At 39.5% G+C, this 21,499-nt stretch overlaps 1 protein-coding gene across 2 annotated transcripts in view; it reads left to right on the top strand.

Moving 5' to 3' along the window:
- Positions 1–9,266: 9,266 nt before the first annotated feature.
- LOC138839050 (UTP--glucose-1-phosphate uridylyltransferase) overlaps positions 9,267–21,499 on the top strand; it is a 48,621-nt gene continuing 36,388 nt past the window's right edge. Inside the window, exon 1 of one of the 2 annotated variants that reach the window (XM_070038703.1) lies at positions 9,267–9,523. In XM_070038703.1, the coding sequence (XP_069894804.1) occupies positions 9,277–9,523 (247 nt within the window). In that variant the 5' untranslated portion in view covers positions 9,267–9,276. Of the gene's footprint in view, positions 9,524–10,089; positions 10,527–21,499 lie in introns of those variants that run through there. The other variant, XM_070038705.1, reaches the window with a different exon arrangement.

Raw genomic sequence — 21,499 nt, 5'->3', positions numbered from 1 at the left:
TGTCTCGTGTGTGTGTGTGTGTGTGTTGTGTGATGCTAAGGACTGAATTGTACTACTGAACTACTTCTCCTTCCTTCAAAGAGACTTTACCATATTATGCTCCCAATTTTTTTAGATCATGCATTCTACGTCTCCACAGATTTTCATTTAATCTTCAGTTACTTATTGAACTACTGAACTTGTTTAGTTTTTCAACCCTCCTTAGGGCAATACTTTGAAGTTCACTGTTATCACTCAAGCTCACTGTTATAAACTTAGGTTTTGACATAGTACTTGGCACAAGATACATTCAAAATACTTTTGTTATTGCTGTTGGTGGTGGTCGTCATGGGGCTTGAACTATGGGCCTAGGCACTGTCTCTGAGCTCTTCAACTCAAGGCTAGTGCTCTACCACTTGAGCCGCAGTGCCACTTCCGGTTTTCTGGTGGTTAATTGGAGATAAGATTCTCATAACCTTTCCTACCTGGGCTGGCTTTGAACCACAATCCTCAGATTTCAGCCTCCTGAATAGCTAGGATTACAGGTATGAGACGCCAGCACCCAACTTTAAAAATATTTTTGATGAATATTATGCAGCCATTAGAAATGACAAAAAAAATGGCATTTGCAGGGAAATGGATGGAGCTAGAAGGAATCATGTTGAGCGAGGTAAGCCAAGAGCAAAGAGACAAATGGTACATGGTCTCCCTGATAAGTGGATGCTAAATCCAAAATGTTAGGTGATACGACAAAACTAACAGGACTTAAGAAACAAAGAACTCCCACTCATCTGGTCGAACCACTACTAAATATCCCCATGCTGCTGATCACATGTATGGAGTATATGTGTACACCATTATATGTTATAGACTGTGATAGACAATTTGCTCCAGGAAAGTTAGAATGAAATTGTGACTTTAAATGAGCATCATTATTCCACAATACTGTGAAATTCAGGAAATTATGTAATCACTTAATCACAATAAAAAAAAAAAAGATCCTCGGGGAAGGTAGGGAGGGAAAGGATGGTAGGGGGAAAACAATGGAGGGGGTAACAATGTTCAAGAGGAAGTGTACTCATTACCTTACTCATGTAACTGTAACCCTCTGTATAGTATCTTTACAATAAAAAATAAAAAAAATTTAAAAAATACTTTTGATAAAAGTATTCAAAATACTTTTTGAAAAAGAAATGAGTAACCTTATGCTCTGAAATTTTATAAGAATGTAAAAAAGAGCATACTTTCAGTCATCTAGTTTAGATTTTCATTGGCACATCTTATCTGAAATTTTAAGTTTTTCTTAATGTTTTCTTTTACTATTTATTTCCATTCCATTGAATTTTTCTAGTCTTTACCTCCAGCAACCTCTATTTACAAATCATAAGATTTGAGAGGGACTTATATTACTCCAGAATTGGTGATAACTCAAGCTGAGTACAAATAGATGTTAAGCATTTCTAGATTGAAAGCCAGACTCATGGAGCTCTCCTGCCCTTAACCATTATTTTAATGCCTCTCCCCATTACTTCAGTTTCTCTGAACAGAAATGAGAAAAGATAGTATAAAAAAGAAATTCTCAGCATTGTTGTAGACCACAATACAACATCTTTTTCATGTGTTCCTTACACACAAGCTAGATAAGATGTAAACACTGAAAATCACCCGTAATAAGAAAAAGCTTAAGCTGAATACTGGTAGCTTATGCCTGTAATCTAAGCTACTCAGGATCCAGAGTATCACAGTTTGAAGTCAGTCAAAGCAGAAAAGTCTGAGAAATAACAAAAAGCAGGTGTGGTTAAAGTGGTAGAATATCAGCAGTGCAAGCAAGCCGAACAAGTTTAAAGGCATGAGTTCAAACACAGGTGCCAGGAAAAAAAGAAGAAGAGACATTTAAGTGAGTCATTATTGATTTTCCCTGCATTACTTTAGGTAGAAAAAGAGATGGCAGAGAAGAGAGTGGGGAGCATAGAAATGGTGTTTACTTAGACCATTTGATATAGAAGTAGGAGTTTCTCATTAGCAAGTAATTCCTTGAAAGGTTGTGAGCTTAAGCCAGTTTGCTAATGTTCCACCTAATATAACAGTGCTTAAACAAAAAGACTCCAGTAGCAAGTGTTTGTGGGATAATTTCCTTTTGTAAGGGCTGAGGTAGATAAATTGCCTGATTCTTCCTCTCTTCTACAACAAAGAGTCTCATTCATATCAATATGTACACTGCCACTAGATATTTTAATGACTGATAGTATACTTTTATACTGATAAGAAAAGTATTTATTATTGTTTTACTACTCCCTTAATGACATTTGAGTTGTATCTTCATTTTTACAATGAAAACACTAATAGAATAGTCTTATCTACATATAGCACATATTTAAAGTAAAATATTTTAAATTATGTATAAACACATTTTAAAATCAAAATGTACATTATTTCATTTAGAGATTTTCAAAAACTCTAGATGAAAAGTAGATCTTTAAGTTTAGGGACAATGACTTGATAAGGAAAATTGCTAAAAGGAAATTTCTTCCTCAAAAGGGTTCTAAGAATAGAGTTTAGAGGTGATAAGTATGTGAATTGAAAATATATTCCCAGGCTAGGAAGGTGGCTCAGTGGTACTTTGCCTTGCATGCATGAGGCCCTGGGTTCGATCCTCAGCACCACATAAGAAGAAAAAGCCGGAAGTGGCGCTGTGGCTCAAGTGGTAGAGAGCTAGCCTTGAGCCTTGAGCTGAGGGACAGTGCCCAGGCCCAGAGTTCAGGCCCCACCACCGACAAGAAAAAAAAGAAAAAGAAAATATATCCCAACATGAAAATATTAAGTTCAATTCTAGAAGTAGGTAAAAGGCAAGTAGTGTGGTGTACTTTTTCTTTGATGCTTCAAGTATTGTGTATTTAGTTATCTTCAACAGTAACAACACATACACAATACTGAATATATCTCAGGTGAGCAAGTCTTACCTGGGTTACTCACATGTAAGTTTGACTTGTTAAACAGTTTAATTAGAGCTAGTCAGCCTAAGATGAGTTCAACACATGTCTGACAATTTGTCTTAAGTGGCATGAACTGGAACAACTTATTTTTACTTCATGCAACCTGTCATTTTCCAGTAGGTTAGAATGGTCTTCTTTAATGCAGTAGTTACAGGACACAATTCCAAGGAGTGTAGCTGAAAGCTGAAAGGTTCTTGAGACTAAGGCTTGGAATTATTCAAGATCATGTCTGTTGTATATGATTCATTAAAGAAAGATCAGGGCTGGGAATGTGGCTTAGTGGTAGAGTGCTTGCCTAGCATGCATGAAGCCTGGGTTTGATTCCTCAGTACCATATAAACAGAAAAAACTGGAAGTGGTGTTGTGGCTTAAGTGGTAGAGTGCTAGCTTGAGCAAAAGAAGCTCAGAGACAATGCCAAGGCCCTGAGTACACACCCCAGGACTGGCAAAAAAGAAAAAGAAAAAAGAAAAAAAAATAAAGAAAGATCAGCCCAGATACCACTTCTTAAGAAGAAGAGTGACAAAGTCATAATGCAAAAAAGCAGATATAGTTGGATGAGAAGAAATGTGGCTATCTTTCCAAACAAGCTATTATAGCACAATTTGTTTAGAAATGCCTGTTTTTGTTATAAAAACAAATTTGCCATCCCAAACACATTAATTACCCATAGAAATAACATAATATCATGTACACATATAACACTTTAGAGTTTATTTTTTCTATAGTTTATTAAAATTCATTTATAAATATCTCACATGACAGTTGATTCAGTAAATTTCTTTTTGGTGCCTAATGTATGCTAAGCACTATGAAATGCTTGTGGGATATAAAGATAGAATTTGCTACAGTTTATAGTTTGGAAATATGAAGATAACTAATAGAAGAAAACTGCATCTAGGGTGCAGGGCTGGAATAAAGAGAAGTCAGGAAAGTTTTGCTATTATTATGGGAATTTTGATACTACTGTTTGGATTTTTTAAAAAAGATGCTCACCTTTACTGAAATAAAAAATTAAAATTTAATTTAAAATTATTCCACACTTCTGTATGGTCTTCTAGACATGTCTTTTCTTTCACATTCAAGACAGTGAAAACAGTTACTTTTTATTTCCCAATTATATTAGTCACTTAACGACATAATTACAGCATTATTTAAGACTCATCCAAGAGTAGACCTGCACATCTTCTCTTTAGTATTAGTTAAGATGGCAGGTATGAAATGCTTAAAATAAGTTCCCTAAAATTAAACCAGGAAACAGAAGTTTTTTATGCTTTCCTTCCCTGTGGTGGCACTCACAGGAAATTTAATAAGTGCAATCAGAGGCAGAAATGTTTGGAAAACTATCAACAGTCATCTGATGGAATGAAAAATATGGAATCTTTAATATATCTGAAAGAGAAAGGAAAAATAAGATTGAATGCTTTTCTATTGAATAATTGAGGATTTTGAAGTCAGTAAGAAATAATAACCTTGTCAGTTACACATACAACATAATGATAAAACAAAATAATATTTGGCTTAAGAGTTTAGTAAGAAATACAGTATTTATTAGTGAGTTTTTAAAAAAATTTTGTATTTGGTGAGCAATGATGATGCTCAGAAACTGTATCTCAATCATGTGCCAGACCTCTTTTGATTTTAGAGGCAGAGAAGCAGCTTGCTTTACTGAGTAGGCTAGGAGGATATAACAAAACATTGCATATGTTCTCAGGTTTTCTATGAGAGCAGGTTGTTAGGTGATGATAGTTTGAAAATATAGAATCTCATGGACTGTCCTGCCTGGGCCAACTCTTAACTATAGTCCTCAGGGCTCAGCCCCCTGAACAGCAAGAATTACAGGTATGAGCCACCAGTGCCTGACTGTTAACTTTATTTATTCATTTAGTTAGATAGCTGTGCTGAGGACCAGACAAGCACTATTCTACTGTTAACTTTACTTTTTAAAGCATTTCAGTTATTTTAAATAATTACTAATGTTCTGATATAACAGTTATATAATTTTAAGCTAGGTACCAGTGATACATGTCTGTAACTCTAGCTTCTCAGGAGGCTGAGATCTGAGGATCATGTTTCAAAGCCAGTGTGGGCAGAAAAGTCAGTGAGACTCTTATCTCCAATTAACCACCAAAAAAAAAAAAAAAAAAAAAGCCAGAAGTAGAGCTGTGGCTCAAGTCATAGAGTACTAGCCTTGAGCACAAAAGCTCAGGAACAATACCTAGGCCCTGAGTTCAAGCTCTAGTATCAGCACACACTCACACACATACACACTCACACAAACAGATACAAACCACACACACATACATTAAGCAACTTTCACATATAATTTTAAAATCACACTGTGAACAAATAGGATATGTTACCATTTAAAATAACAACTTCTTTCAGCAAACTTCCTGATTCAGTGTTGGTAACAATAAAGAATGGAGCCCTTTTCATCCTTAAGTATTTGTAGACCTTATTCATTTTTAGCCTACTCATTTATTAGTCTATCTCATAGATATAATTGGATATATATTTTCCAATTAACACTGCTTGGCTACTTTTGGATTTTAAAAATACTCTAGTTAAATCTAGTCAGTAACTGGCAAATGCTGACAATAGCTCCTTTCCTCTTCTTTGCTGTGGGTGGCCTAGATGAGTACAGATGGGGAGCCAATATGTATCTGTGCAGCAATCCGATGGATAAAACTGTGGCCTAGTCTCTTGGCTCAACATTTTGGGCCTGACACAGATTTTTTTTTTTGGCCTATGACATTAAGCTGTACTGCTTTATTTTCTTCAGTATAGAGGACAATGATGGAAAAAAATTAAAAGTCCCCACACATTGCTGATCTCTATACTTATTTCATATGTTTGTAATTTCTAAACCACCTTATTAGAAGATGCTTATAAAGTCATCAGAATATTATATTTGCTTCTATTATTCCTATACTTTGGCCCAATGCCATCTTCTAGGTTGAAATAATTAAACCTTAAAAATCTTTATCTTTAGTCAGGTGGCTCATACTTGTCAGGAAGCTGAGATGTGAAGATTTTTGGTTCAAAGCCAGGGTAAGACAGTCTACAAGACTCTTATCTCCAATTAACTACCAAATAGCCAGAGGTGGAGCTATGGCTCAAGTGGTAGAGTGCTAGCCTTGAGCAAAAATGCTCAGGAACAGCACCTAGGTCCCAAGTTCAAACCTCAGGACTGGTAAACACAACACACACACACACACACACACACACACACACACACACACACACACACACATTTTAGCTCTGAATATAAATTAAATTTCTTAGCTTATTTATGCTTTTCAGAGACTATTGAGTAGGATGCATTACTGTGAGTTAAAAAGATGCAGTAACATTAAGTTGGTTATCCCACATAAACTAAAGAGTACTTCTTATGTACCAGATACTGTGCCAAGCACTAAATAAATATAAGAGTAAATATAAGAGGTAGTAAGGTGCTGGTAGCTCACGTCTGTAATCGTAGCTACTCAGGAGGCTGAGATCTGAGGAACGTGGTTCAAAGCCAGCCCAGGCAGGAAAGTACATGAGACTCTTATCTCCAAGAAATCACTATAAAACAGAGTGGCGCTGTGGCTCAAGCGGTAGAGCGCTCGCCTTGAGCTGAAGAGGGCAAGGACAGCGCCCAAGCCCAGAGTTCAAGCGCCACGACTGACAAAAAAAAAAAAACCAGGTACGAAAAAAGATGTTGATATTTAGAAATAGAACACCAGACAGCATTTCCTTGTTGCTATCTAGATAGAAGGAAAAAGAAAGGCAAAGGCAAAATTGTTATACATCCTAGGAAACAGAACTAGTTCACATACATTTTCTCATGTATTTATGGAGAAGTAGAAAGGATGGAAGAAAATTAGAGGCCTAATTTATATCATCATTGGATAGTAGCATAAGGAACTAGAGAAAACCTGGCTTTCATATTCCTATTTTGTTTGCAGTCTATCTTACTATAACTCCTTATCCCTGCTCACTCATCCTCAGCTTCACCCCATCTTTATCCTCCATTAGATTCATCAACCCAACTTTCTGCAAATGTTTTTTTTTTTTTTTTTTTTTTTGTCGGTCATGGGGCTTGAACTCTGGGCTTGGGCAGCATCCCTCAGCTCTTCAGCTCAAGGCAAATGCTCTACCACTTGAGCTACAGCACCACTTCCTCTGCAAATGTTTAATTTGTAAAACTAGCCACATTACAGATCTCTAATGCTATAGATATCGACTTTCTATACCCCAAAGGGATCTTACAGATAGTATAGTATAAAAAAGGGGTCAAAAACAAAGAGACAGAGAGCAATTGTTCCAAGAGTAAAGAGAGAAATAAGCAATTGTTTCTCTAGTGGACTGTGGTTCCAGGGTCCAGAAGAGTCATCTCCCCCCACCCCCACCATCCTTCCATGAGCTATCAAGTGAGAGGTTTCCTAGTAGCTCTGAGGGAATGAGAAAGTTCTCTACAAAGTGCCTGAGGATTCAGAATTTAAAATCACAATTTAAAACACTTGCAGGGCACTATATGAAAATATTTGGGAGTATCACTTCTCTAAAACCAACCTGAGTATTTACAGACTTGGCCCCTGAAGATGGATAGTCACCAATGTGGAGATTTCTTAAGGCAATACAGGTATATATCAATATTTAATCACTCATATATCAAGATGTTGTTCTTCGGAATTACCAGATGCTTGTGGAACAATGACCATTCTTTCAATAAAGCTAGTATAATTAAGGATTCTGAATTGTCCTTTAACTGTTTAATTTTCTGGCTATGTAACACTACAGGGACCAAATCTTTGGTGTTATTTTGGTGCTATTTCTGACAGATAAATACAGCTCATTCAGTGCTGCAACAGTTTCTCTACTGTTCAAAGGAGGAAGCGATACTATAAGATCTCCAATCTTCAGATATTTGGATTTTAGATTTTTTTTTTGGCCTTATTTGGAGGAAATTGTTCCTTAGTTGTTGTGTGTCCATGCTCACCAAGACTTGATCTCAGGGCCTGGGCACTGTTCCTGAGTTCTTTCTGCTAAAGGCTAGCACTCTACCACTTGTGCCACAGCTCCGGCTTTTTGGTGGTCACTTGGAGACAAGAGTCTTGAGAACTGCCCTACCAGGGCTGGCTTTGAACTACGACCCTTAGATCTCAGCCTCCTGAATATCTAGGATTTCAGTCATCAGCCACCAGTGTCCAGCTGGAAATTCGTTTTTTAGCTGAGAGGTTTGAGGCATAATCTTTTTGGATTCCACATAACATATCAATGACTCTTACTGTCTACCATGACAACTGATCATGGACCTTTTCAGTGTTGCTTTACTAACATTTCCACAGGAATACATGGAACCAAAAAGAAAAGTTATTTAAATATTTTTTTCACTTTACCTGGCTGAATAAAGTTGTCAAAGCTTAACTCTTCTGGAAGTATGTGTAAGCACTTACGAGAGGGCGCTGACAATTCAAGTTGTAGTGTGGGCTGTTTGGGTTATGAAGGGTAAATGTTAATTATGAGACACAGCCCATTCACAGGCACACTCAATCTGACAGGCAGGTGGGGCTGGCAATACCAGGTGTGAAGTACGATTGCAATCCCCAGACTACTCTCTGTATCTTAATCTTTGATTATCCCCTTTTCCTGAAGGAAGAAAAGTATCTCTTGAGGGATAATTTAGGCCATTTCGAAATTGGATCAGAAAGTAAACATCTATCATGGCATACATCTCTACAAGACTCAAACCCAAAGCAAGGCTGATGGTGATGGTTCTGGTGAGGGGACCTTCATGTTTCTTTTTCTTCGATGCCCTCAACCCCTTCTCGGGTTAGCAGGCCACACACCTTCCACCGCGGACTTCGGAACGCATCCCCGCCCTTCTTCCAGGACTGGAGGGCGGGGTTGGGGCCCGCTGAGGTAGGCCTGCTACTCTGGTGAAGCTACTGTGGGGAGTGGCGGCTTCATGGACCGAGAGGTTGCTTGTCTCTGGAAAGCAGGAACATTTTGTATCCGATTGCACAAAAGTCCCTGCTGCTGCTTGCGCTGTGCCGGTTGCTGAGGTATCTGTCTGAGGGCTGGAAGTGCTACGGCGAAGCCGGCGCCGCAGGTGGGGCACCCACGCACGGGATTCCCGCGTCCGCCTCAGCGCCCGCCTCCGCCGGGGCATCCTCGTGCGGCGTACGTCCCGCCCTCTGCCACCTCCTCACATCTCATTGGTCAAGACCTACGTTCCTCGCGGCTCCTGACTGGAGGCTGCGTTTGTCGGTCAGCACGGTAGGGGCATTTCCGCATTGAGGGGGGAAACTGCTAGGAATGGAGGGGGAGGGGAGATGTTTGGGAGAAAGTGGGGATTTGGGGTGTCAGGTGCCAGCCCAAGGTGGGCCGAGGGGCTCAGCAGCTGGGCCGCGAGTGCAGCCGAGAGGCCCAGGGTATGCACGTGTGAGGGAAGAGGGGGAGACTGAAAGGTACCTCAGAGGTGACAGTCTCCCTGCCTCCGAGCCTTCTTCCTGGGGCGCCATAAACGCCCCCAATTTCCCAGCTGCTAAGGGAAGAGAGGAAGGTGGGTCTCACCGGCGGCTGGCGGAGGGTCGGGGCCGGGTTTCCGGCGACCCCGGTGAGGTGGGGAGGGGAGGAGTGTTTCCCTCTGGAAAGGTGCTCAGCTTCGTTCCCTACCCGCGGTGCGGCCGCGGAGACCACCTACGGGAGGAGACTGTGCGTGGAAAGGGTCGGGGCCTCCGGGGGAGGCGGGCGGCGGGCGCCCCTCCCGCGGCCTCTGGGTGTCGGCGTCGGGGTGGGCCGGCGGGCCCGCGGCCTCTCCCCGGGAGGCCGGGTATCAGGTCAGCACGAGTGCGGAATTCCGTGCCTCCCAGACGCGGGATATTTATGGGCTGGCAGGAATGGTTCCATGCGCCCCCCCGCCCCCGGCCCCCGCCCGCCCCGCGCCGGCCTCCCCCGCCTCCCTGACCCGGGCCGGGATCTGTGGTTGGCGGGGCTTCTCAGGAACTTGCCCGAGGCCGGGCGGCCGCGCCGGAGAGGGGGCCGCCGGGGGCGCCGGCTGCAATCCAGCCCCAGAGGGCGTGGAGACCGAGGGGCGGTGAAATCAGCGCTGTGGGTCCGCCTCTTCCATTGATGAAATTTAAGTTCGGGCGATTTTACCTTTTCCGGGAGTCTCGGCAGCTGGCCCTCCTTGGTGTGAGGAGCGCCGTGCGGCCAGCAGCTCCCGAGCGGACTCGAGCGCACCAAGTTTCCGTCTTTTGGAACTGAGGGAGGTTTGCTTGAGGAGGAGTAGTTTGTTTCCTCCCTCCCTCCCTTCTTTCCTTCCTTTTCCCCCTCCGTTCTCTCTCTTTCTCTGTCTGCCTTTTCTTCCTTTTTGGAGATCAGTTTTAGTCACTTTGCAGGAATACTGCCTTAAGTAGCAACACATTGGAGAAACAGCACGTCGGTTTTTAAAGGGGGAAAAAAAAACAGACAGACCTGCCCTGATAGCTTAACTCCTCTGGGAATTAATAAACCATAAGCCTGAGTGTTTGCATAAAACCCCAAAATGTCGCTATTTGTTCAAGGTAAGACATGCCTCTTCTCTTTCGGGTTGCTTCAGCAGAATTTGGGGAACTGGCCGTCGAGGGGTGGATCGGTGGGTTGGTTGGAAGTGGAAATGTTCTTGTGAGATACCATTTGCGAAAGCTTTTTCGTTATGTTGACGTCTGCGATGCCTTGAGCTTCTTGCTGGGTTGGCATTTCAGGTTCGTGTAATATATACCCCCTGTGCCCTGCTGGGTTTAACTCTGCCTCTCTGAAATCAGGTTAGTAGTACTCTGGTTTCCCGATAGTGGCTGTAAATGATGGTTGAAACAGGATTTTTGGCTTCTGATTAATCCCTATTCTCTAATCGCTGTCGGTCTGGTTCAGGTACCGTTGTGGGGCTGGGACAGAAACGGGACGCAGCAGGCAGGGCTGGAGGGGAGTTGGGAGGGAGAGCCCTTACGCCAGGACTATTGAGGAAGCTTTACTGTTCTTAGCTTCTCCGTGTGTGTACGTGGTGTGAGTCTCAGATACATTTATTGCGAAACCGGGAATAGCTCGGTGAAGCTGGAGGTCATTTCAGCGGGAGAAATGACTTTGCTGCATTGCTGTTTTATTTTTCCTTCTTTGACACATATGAAAAGAAAACTTTCTTTGAAATTTGAAGATTGCCCTCTAAATTCCACGTTATTAAAATAGAGAAAATGCCTACGAACTAAGCTAAGTGGTAACATTGCCTGTATGTGCAAATGTACCTGTGGTGTACACGTTGAAACTGGTGCTGCCTTAAGCCTCTGTCACCAATTTGTAGCGTAGGGTTTGCTTTCTGATATGCAAGTAAACCACCCTTCCCTTGCAGACCCCAGCCTGAGACAGCTTCAGCCATCTTGCTGAACACACAGCTAGCAAAGTTCACAACCATTTCATGTTTTCAATATGTACATGAACTTTTCTTTGGAAAAGTTGCTAGTGATGCCCATCATTTGACCCTGGGAATAAAAATGGCCTAATGAGTTGTACATCACTTCATTAATTCTTGTCTAAGTTTTGGAGAGTATATTACAAGAGACTGATTGCCTACATTATTATAGATATAGATGGGACTGTCTTTAGCATGAAGCTCAGAAATGTAAGTTGGCATTAGACTCAAGTTATTATTTGCCTTATGTGTGGCTAGAGAAGCTGAGCTTCTGATTGAATAAATGTCTTATTCAAAATAGAAAGACAGATAATCTCTTATTTAGATATTTGCCAGATTTAGTAACAATATTCAATACCATAAAACCCATATTTTGCAAGCATGTGCTAGGGAAAGCAGAGTAGTCACTTCTCAAATTAGGTATACTTAGTAAACTCCAGGTAGTCTATGTTTTAGAATTAAAAACTTTAAAATTTAAAAACATTAAAAACTTTTGCTGTGGAGGTTAGCTGACTTCAGGATGCTTCTAAATAAAGTAGAATACTTAAAAGTGACTGTATATCTGTCATTACTTTGTCATCCACTTAAAAAAAAAGAAGAAACCAAAGCAGCATGCTGTGGCTCACATCTGTAATCCTAGCTACTCTGAGGTGGAGATCCAGGAGAAATTGCAGCGAGCCTGGGCAGAGTTTTGTGAGACCCCCATTTCAACCAACAGAAGTTGTTGTGGTGATGTGTGCTTATTATCCCAACTACACAGAACGTTAAATGGAAGGATCACCATCCAGTTGAGCCAGGATAAAAAGCAAGAGAAATGTATCTGAAAAATAACCAAAACAAAAACGGTGGGTGCAAGGTTCATGGGGTAGAGCACCTCTCGAGCAGGCTTGAGGATCTGAGTTCAAACCCTAGTACCAAGGAAGAAACCCCAAGCCTTATATTTCATTTATTTCTACAATTATTAGAAAGTTGCACATTTATCAAAACTAAGATATTATGATAGTTCCTTTACTATTAACAGATCTATACACCTTATTTAGGTTATTATCCTCTTGATTCAATCCAAAATACCACATTGCATTTACTTGCCAACTACGTTAAATATTTCTTCTGCTTTTAAACTGTCAGTTTTGCACTGAAAACAATGTTTCGTTTTTGTTGTTGTTGTTTTGGTCAGTCATGGGACTTGAACTCAGGGCCTGGGTGCTGTCCTTGAGCTTTTTTGCTCAAAGCTAGCACTACCACTTTGCGCGACAGTGCCACTTCCGGTTTTCTGGTGGTTAATTGGAGATAGAGTCTCACAGACTTGAACCTCAGTCTCCTGAGTAGCTAGGATTACAGGTGTGTGCCACTGGTACCCAGCCTGAAAATAGTTTTTTAACATGATTGTCTTATTGTTGTTTTACAAATATGAAACCTCTATGTTTTAACTCTGCTACTTGGTGAGTTTTCAAGGTAAAGACTGGAATTTTGAAGAACATTGTTTTTTGTTGTTGTTGGTATATTTTTAATTTTTTTTTTTATTGTGAGAATACGGTACAGAGGAGTTACAATTACATGGGCAAGGTAACCAGTACATTTCTTATCAAGCATTGTTGCCTCCTCCTTGTTTCCCCTTCCCATCCCTTCCCATGCTCCCCCCTCCCCCCACCAATCCTCCCCCCACCCCCCACCAAAGTTGTAAAGTTCGTATAAGGACTGGTACATCTCATGTTGCAATGGATCCACCTGTATCCCTAGTTAAACGATTTGTTTTTTCCCTTCCCCTCCACAAATTATATCAACATAAAAATACAGTGAAAGCATGGGTTATACTGTGGGGGAGAGACATACAACACAACAAAGAAATCATCTTATAAATATGTTAGAAACAATTGCATGAAAGGAAAAAAAACAAAAAAACATTTGAATGCTTATCTTGGGGTTCATTCAACTAACATCAACTTATCTGACCCTTTTTACTTGACTCAGACATATACTAGTTATTGCAAATAAGGGAAACCATGGGACCTATGTTTCTTTGGGCCTGGCTTATATTATTTACCATAGCTAAGATATGGAACCAACCCAGATGCCTCTCAGTAGATGAATGGATCAAGAAAATGTGGTATATATACACAATGGAATTCTATGCCTCCATCAGAAAGAATGACATTGCCCCATTTGTTAGGAAATGGAAAGACTTGGAAAAAATTATATTAAGTGAAGTAAGAACATTTTTTTTAAACTAGGGCATGAACTTTGGGCTTCGCACTTTTACACTTTTCTTGTATAGTGCTCTGCCATTTGAGTTACACCTCATTTCTGGCTTTTGACTAGGTTAATTGGAGATAAGAGTCTCAGGTTTGTCTGCTTCACCCAGCTTTGAACTGTGATTCTCAATTCTCAGTTCTAAGTAGCTAAGGTTGTAAGTGAGCCAACAATACCTGGTTGGGATTTTTTTGTTTTGATGGTTTTAAGCCAGTTACAGTCCTTGGTTTTTTTTCCCTCCTCCATCCTTGGGTAGCTTACTGATATTATCACTCACTGGCATTTAGCTCATCCTACCTACTTTGTAGAGGAAAGAGTTAACAAATGTTAACTCCCTTTTTCATATCTTGTTTCATTAAAGCTTCTTAAGAGCCCTCAAGAGCACTGTTTCCCTCCCTCCTTCATCCCCCTCCTCCCCTTTCTCTGCCTACTGTTACTACTTGGCTTTTTTGCTAAGGGCTGTTGCTCTACCACTTGATACACATCTCTTATCTTTTTTTTGCTGGCTAAATAAAAATAAGTATTTAAAGTTTGTCTACCCCATCTGGCTTTGAACTGAGATCTTCAGATCTCAACCACCAGAGTAGGGTCACAGTTGGACTCACAACTTTTCTTATTTTCTACCTATATGAATTTTGGTATTAAGGTACCTAAATATGGGTATATAGCATTTTATTTTATTTTATTTTGTGCTGATGCTGAGGCTTGAACTCAGGGCGTGGGCACTGTCCCTAGGCTCACAGACCTACCTGTCCTTTTGGCTTTGAAGCAGTATCCTAAGGTATCAGCTTCCTGAGTAGCTAGGATTACACCTGTGAGCCACTGGTGTCCAGCTGAAGCTGGTAAACTTTATTGTTTTCCTCCCCTAAACATATGATAGTGGCCTTACAGATAGCATTGTTACCAAAAACACTTATCAACCAGGGCCTTATTCTTGTGAGGTAAGCCTTCTTTCACTTAAGCCATGCCTCTAGCAAGTTTGTTCCTTTTGTCATTTCTCCAAGTCTGTGTTCCTTAGACTCTTAATGGTCTAACAGGAAGAGTCTTCTTTATGATCTCCAGTATGATTTCTAACTGGTATATTCTGCCTTCAGGCCACCTTTTGTTTGCCTATGAAATATCCTCTTTAACTCCATTTTTTTCTACCTTAGGGTTGGTTACAGGGCTTCCAATTATTCTAAATGGAAGTGAGCACTCTTTCTTGGAGGATGTAGAGGTCATTAGCAATTGTGGTTTTTTTTTGTTTCTTTTTGCCAGATTTTTCATTGGGTATAATTTGGAATTTTGCTTTTAAAAAATAATAAAAGTTATCTCTATAGATTTTTTGTTTGTTTTTGGTCGGTCATGGGGCTTGAACTCTAGGCCTGGGCTCTGTGCCTGAGCTCTTCAGTTCAAGGTGAATGCTCTACCACTTGAGCTACAGTGTCATTTCTGGTTTTTTGGTGGTTTATTGGAGACAGAGTCTCACAGACTTTCCTGCCCAGGCCCTCCTGAGTGGCGTGAGCCACCAGTGCTTAGCTTATATAGATATAGATGTTTTGAAACTTAAAAATGGTTAAGAAACTAACTTTGTCTAGCTAGCTAAGGCCATATTGTGTCCTTAAACTGCAATCTTAGAAGAATTGTTGTATTTTTTAAACTTTTAATACTCTATTGTCAATCTAAGTTCTATAAAAATGTCTGTAATTCTAAAATTGAGGTATTTTCTTATATTTCAGAGAAGCCCATTTTATTTTGGGTCCGGTCGTGGGCCTGAACTCTGAGCCTGGGCGCTGCCCCTCAGCTCTTCAGCTCAAGGCTAGCACTCTACCACTTGAGCCACAGCACCACTTCTGGCTTTTTTTTTTTTTTTTTTGCTTATGGGTGCTGAGGAATCGAACCCAGGGCCTCAAGCATGCAAGGCAAGTGCTTTACCACTGAGCCACCTTCCCAGCCCCGAGAAGCCCACTTTAAATACTTTGGTGTCACTTAAAAAAATCATAGCTTGTCAAGTTTCCCATTTGTTGCAATTCTTTTTGTGACTCTTGGTCATTCCTGTCTGGTAGAAGGCAGCTAGCCAGGGAAGATTACTGAGCTAATTATAACTGGAAGGGTCTCAGTGAATACAGGGATGAGAAGAAGCAGTCTGGGGCCTGGTTGTCAAGGTTAGGCTTGGCCTGGTATTTCTCAAATTCTACAACCTGTTGTTGATCATTTAGATGACGAGGATACTTTTAGCTAGAGGGATTGTGGCATGGATTTGAGTCAGGACTAGCAACGGCTTTTAAGTTTTGTGTTTAGGAATTATGTTGCTAGAGAGGGACTTAAATTCAAAGTCATAGTTATGATGTTAAAAAGAAATTCACATCAAAAGTTGAGCTGATGAAATGTTTACTGACTTTTTCAATTGGGCCTTGTCATCCCTGTGGCTGTGTCACTTGCTCCTATTAACTCAGCCTTTTATTTGTGAAAAAAAAAAACTGACAAAGAACATTTGATAAGTAACATTAATTGGTATTATTAATTGGTAACTTTTAATTTGGACAATATGTATTTTCTTACAGTAGCATTTCACAGAGACCAAGTAACCAATCACAGAAACCGTTCTGTATGTGCTTAGGGATGGAAAGCTGTTTGTGGTTTTTCTCCAAAGAATTCTACCACATTTAATTAAAATAATGGGACAGTTTGTGTTATGAATATTAGCCTAAATAATAAAAATGTTGTAGATAAGAGAACAATATATTGTAGTTTTCTACTTTGTGTTAACTTGTATTTGGTACTTTTTGCAGAAGTGCAAGTATTATGAGTTCTCAGAAAGCCAGATATATTCATCGCTGAAAAGTTAATATGAACAAAGAGTTGAAAGTTAAACTAATTCCTGATTATCTGTGGACATGGATGTACTAACATCCTATAAAGTACTCATCCTGATATTATCTGAACTGTTAGAAGAAATATTACTTATATCACTGCATTTCTACTATTGGAGTAAATTTCAACAATATGATAAATGAACCTATAGAGGAGGTACTGTGTATGTTGGAGATTTCAAATGGGTGAAGCCTAATTGACCTACTTTTTATTGCTTGGATTTCTTTAGAGACTGGACTTTAGCTAAACATATTTGTCCTTTGACACAACCTTTAATGTCTAATATTTCATATTTTGTAATGTCATACTTAATACTAAAGTTGTGGACATCTTGGTCTTAGTAATTTATGGCTTGTCTTAGATGTAGTGACCATTAACAAAACCATATTTCTTAGATCTCTAAAATTCTTCTAGACATGTATGTTTCTATTACCAACTTGCTGTTTGGAAGTTAGTTTGTTAAGCTATCCAAAGTTGATTTAGCAACTTTTGTGTAAGAACTAAAGTAATTCTGCATTTGAAAACTGTTCCCTGGTTCTATTGATTGGTTATGCAGGCATCTTATTTAGTTTGTTGTAAAGTGATTGTGTACTACTCAAATTCTGCCTCTGCCAATAGTTCCATTGTTTATTTACCTCAATCATTACCAAAAGGAATTGATTTTACCCCTTAACCATCTTGACAGCTAAGGATTGTTTTTGAGAGCCACAGAGAAATTAGCTATGCCATCTGAGTTAGCTTTCATAAACAACAAAATGTTTTCATTTTCCTCAAACATTTGTAGGCATTTTGTTCGTTTTTCTTTTTTTTTTTTTTGGGTCCGGTCGTGGGGCCTGAACTCGGCCTGGAAACTGTCCCTCAGCTCTTCAGCTCAAGGCTAGTGCTCTACCACGTGAGCCACAGCGCCACTTCCGGCTTTTTTCTTTTTGCTTATGTGGTGCTGAGGAATCGAACCCAGGGCCTCATGCATGCAAGGCAAGCACTCTACCACTGAGCCACCTTCCCAGCCCTTGTTCTTTTTTCTTATGTGAATCAAGAGTTTACTGTTTTGTTTTCTTTTTCTAGGTGTGATTTCCTTTTACTCTTAAAAATAAAAGTAAAAAACAAATCTATTATCCTTAGCTTAATTTTTACTTGCTAGTTACCAAATGGTAAAAATACTGTTTTAAGGAACACACTTTTTGAGACTAGGCCCACTTGCTCTGTAAAACACCATGATGACCAACCTTCAAAGTGAATGGAGTTGGTATTTTCCTATAGCTGCTGCACTAGCAGAGATGGATGTAATAATTCATTTATATTATACTCCTACTTAGAATTATAAAATGTAGGAAAAGTGCATAGAAATGGAGTAACATAGAAACAGGTTTTGTTTGGGGATCACCAGTACAAATGGTAAGATGAGTAGCATTGATAACTAAATATGGAGTACATAAAAGTTCAATTTTTTTAAATTGCTCAGAAAACAATGTTTTAGGGAAAGTTAAAAGCATAATGTGCCCATAAGAAAATACTCTTAATTCACAGTGTTGGGGTTTTTTGTTTGTCTTTTGCCAGCCCTGGGGCTTGAACTCTGGTCCTGGGTGCTGTCCCTGTGCTCCTTTTGCTCAAGGCTAGTTACTCTATGGGCTTTTTCTGTTAATTAGAGACCAGAGTTTCATGAACTTACTACCTGGGCTGGCTTGGAGTGGGATCCTCAGATCTCAGCTTCCTGAGTAGCTAGGATTACAGGCCTGAGCCACTCTAGTGAATAGTTTTAAGGTTACAAAATAACCTTAGAGAATAAACAGAGATGAGTTGCTAGTTTTTACTTACATTTGGTGGCATGCACCTGGAGGTGGAAAACTATATAAATGCACTGTAACTGAAATGAGATAGCTTCCTCTAGTAAGGAGGAATAAGCAAGGTCACCAGAGGACTTGGGTTCCAGTTTGGCACTGTCACTGTGTCTTTAGACAAGTCAGCATCTCTGGGCCCCCTGTTTCTTCATCTTGAAGGTGAGAAATTGAATTCACTGATCTTAAAAAAAAAAAAAAAAAAAAAGCCTAAAAAAAAATCTAAGTGTACATATGTAAAGTTGTAGGGCAGAGATCATTTTTTGGCCCTGATGGTGATTTTATGTTAAACTCTTTTCCCTTCATTTCAACAAACGAGCATGATAGGCACCTTTGCATGATTTTCTTGTCATCCATTATACTTAAAGCAAAGTGATATTATCTAATGTATCTTTTAAAATGGTCTCCTTTCCAAATGTGACATTTTCTTTTCCTTGAGACTTTAAGAACTACTACAGGCTGTGGGGTGTGTAGCTCAGTGGTAAAAATATAAGGTCCTGGATTTGATCTGTAGTACCAAAAACAAAAACTACTCTATTGTCTGAGAAAAGGGTAGATCTTCATGAGAGGTCTACCTTGGCTATAAATTGTACCAATTTTTTTTTTTTTTAAGTAAGCAATGCAGGATTTTCCAAGAAAAATATTTTTAGGTGTTTTTTTTTGTGTGTGTGTGTGTGTTATCAGGGATTAAACCCAGTGCCACATGCATGCTAGACAAGTTCTCTGCCACCAGCCCAGCAAAAAAATAAAATCTTAACTGGTGAATAGCTTTGCAAGTTCAGTACTGCACCAATTTTATTTTGTTGTTAAAAGGCATTTAAACATTATATGTCTTTTTTCTCATGTCTCTTTTTTCAAACATGAACACATTTATTTAAACTCCTTTGGTAAACTATGCCCTTGAGGTTACTAGCCAGAATCATGTATGTTTTTTCATGCTTAAACTAATGTTTAGGAAGACTTTAAGACTAGTCTGGGCCTGATGCTGGCTTAGACACTTAGTTTGGGGGTATAGATTAGGTGACCGGAGGTTATTGGGACAGGAAGAAGGAGAAACTTGACTGCTATAAACATTGAAGTAAAAAGAGTATAATCTTTGTCAGAAGTACTGAAAGCAGTACTGGCAGTGCTCTTCACTTATCAGAAGTACTTATTCTCCTCAACCCATACCTAGTGTGTCAGCATATCTAGGAGCTTGTGGGGAATCAGTGTTTTAAAAAGTCCTCCAGGTGATTTGTATGTAAATTAAAGTTTTAGAATAACTTCTCCAAGTCACACTGGAATTGGAAATTGTAGCCCTCAGGCATTCTGCATCTTTCAGTAGCTTTGGCTTTTCTAGAAGATACTTCAGCCTTACTTTAAATTATCTAGATGAAGAATTTGCATTTGTTTCAGCAAGCCATGAAAATTCCATCAAATGGGTAAAAGTGGTATAATGAGGATCAACCTATTCAAATGGCACCCTTAAAGTGGTAGGCACAGTAGATAGCTATTGTTTTCATGACCACTAGAGTGAAAATGCTAGCAAAAACAAGATAGTAGTGGTAGAAATGGAAAGCAATGAATTGCAGTGATTCAGTTAGGTTTTGGTGTTGAGTTGGATGTCCTATGAGGAGAAAGGAACTGCTTCACTGTGGTTTCTACTTGGGTGACTGAAAATGTTAGTGCCATGGAGGACAAGAAGAGTAATTTAGTGTGGATCATGAGTTTTGTTTTGGATAAAAACATTATTTGAGATGACTAGCTTGAATATCCAGCTTCAAAAGGTGGGGAGGTAGTGTGATTCTGGAGCTCTGAAGAAAAAGGTCAGGATGAGAGAGAGGTGCATATGTACAAGTTAACCCTTAGCCTAGTGCTTTTTAGTCTTTGTAATAAATCTTTAAATACCATTCTCCTGTAAAAGGATTCCCATTAACAGATAGGATATCCAATCAACAGATAGAAGTGAAGGAAAACAGTTGAAGAGCACAATGGCTTAGAGATGAGATCTCAGGAAATCCAGGGAACAGAAGACTGGAGGAGCCAGCTATGGAAACTGAGGCATAGTCAGAGAGGTAAGAGATGATGTAAGATAATATTGGGTAATGGAACCCAAAGAAGAGCTTTTCTAGGAAGCATATTTACAAATAATTGAGTTGAAGCACTTTAGTGAGAACCCAGAAGAAACTTTGAAATGGTCATAAATCTACTCAGTATATTTTTCAACTTCAGTATATTCTTCAATTGCCAATGTATTTTGGGAGTTTTATGTTTATTTGAGTCACCAGTAATTTAAGATTTTAATTTTAATTTAAGTCACCAGTAGTTTAGGATTTAAGTGTACACTTTAATCTTCCGATTTTTAAATGCCTCTCAATATGGGCTTCTTAGGAAGGGTGAGACTGATCTTAAGGAATAAGTAATGAGAGGTGGTCTGGAGATGGCTTTTCCATCTTTTGTTGCTCTTGGTGTTTTTCCTGTGTCTTCTCCATAGCCTGTTAATTGTGAAATTAGCTTTGTACTTAAGAATGTGAAGTTCCTTTGTTTAATTCCATGATTTAAAGTGTTAGAGAAGGGTATTATGTATATTTCATAGTTGCTGAAATGCATGGAATGAAATAGCTAAAAGAAAGGAATCGAACAAATCACCAGACTTAGTGTCTCTTGCTCTGCTTGTTTTTTTCTTTCTATGTGTACCTTCCTTCTTGCTCTCCTTTCCTCACCCAGCATAAAGTCTATGATGTTGAAACTTTAGTTCTTGTAAACAAGGCAGAATTAGGAAATTGTGTGTGGTGGTGGTGAAAGGGGGAGGGGAGATGGTAAAAATAATTACTGCCTGTTCTGTATGAAATTGACTAATTGTAATGAAATCAGCTAAAGTAATTCTAGTAAATTCAAAGAGGTGTGTGTGTGTGTGTGTGTCCTATCTTTTGATTGGATATAGAAAGATGTATGAATGCTTTTGGAAGAGGTTGTGTTTAGGGATTTTATGCCAAAAGTTAAAGAGAGCCAGACTAGGGGGAAAAAAGGATATTTCTATTTGCTATCTCTGGATTGGCCTCTGTGGGGGCGGTGGGAATCCTCCCTTCTAGATCCCAGCACTTGCCTGTTCTGTGACCTTGGATAAGACGTCTATTTTCTGAGTTTTCTCATCTATAAAATGAAGATAATAGATTGT

This window comes from Dipodomys merriami, unplaced genomic scaffold (assembly GCF_024711535.1).
Source record: "Dipodomys merriami isolate MVZ:Mamm:240054 unplaced genomic scaffold, mDipMer1.0.p SCAF_290, whole genome shotgun sequence".
NCBI lineage: Eukaryota > Metazoa > Chordata > Mammalia > Rodentia > Heteromyidae > Dipodomys > Dipodomys merriami.
The sequence above is the reverse complement of the archived record's forward strand: the minus strand, read 5'-3'. Positions and strand labels throughout refer to the sequence as shown.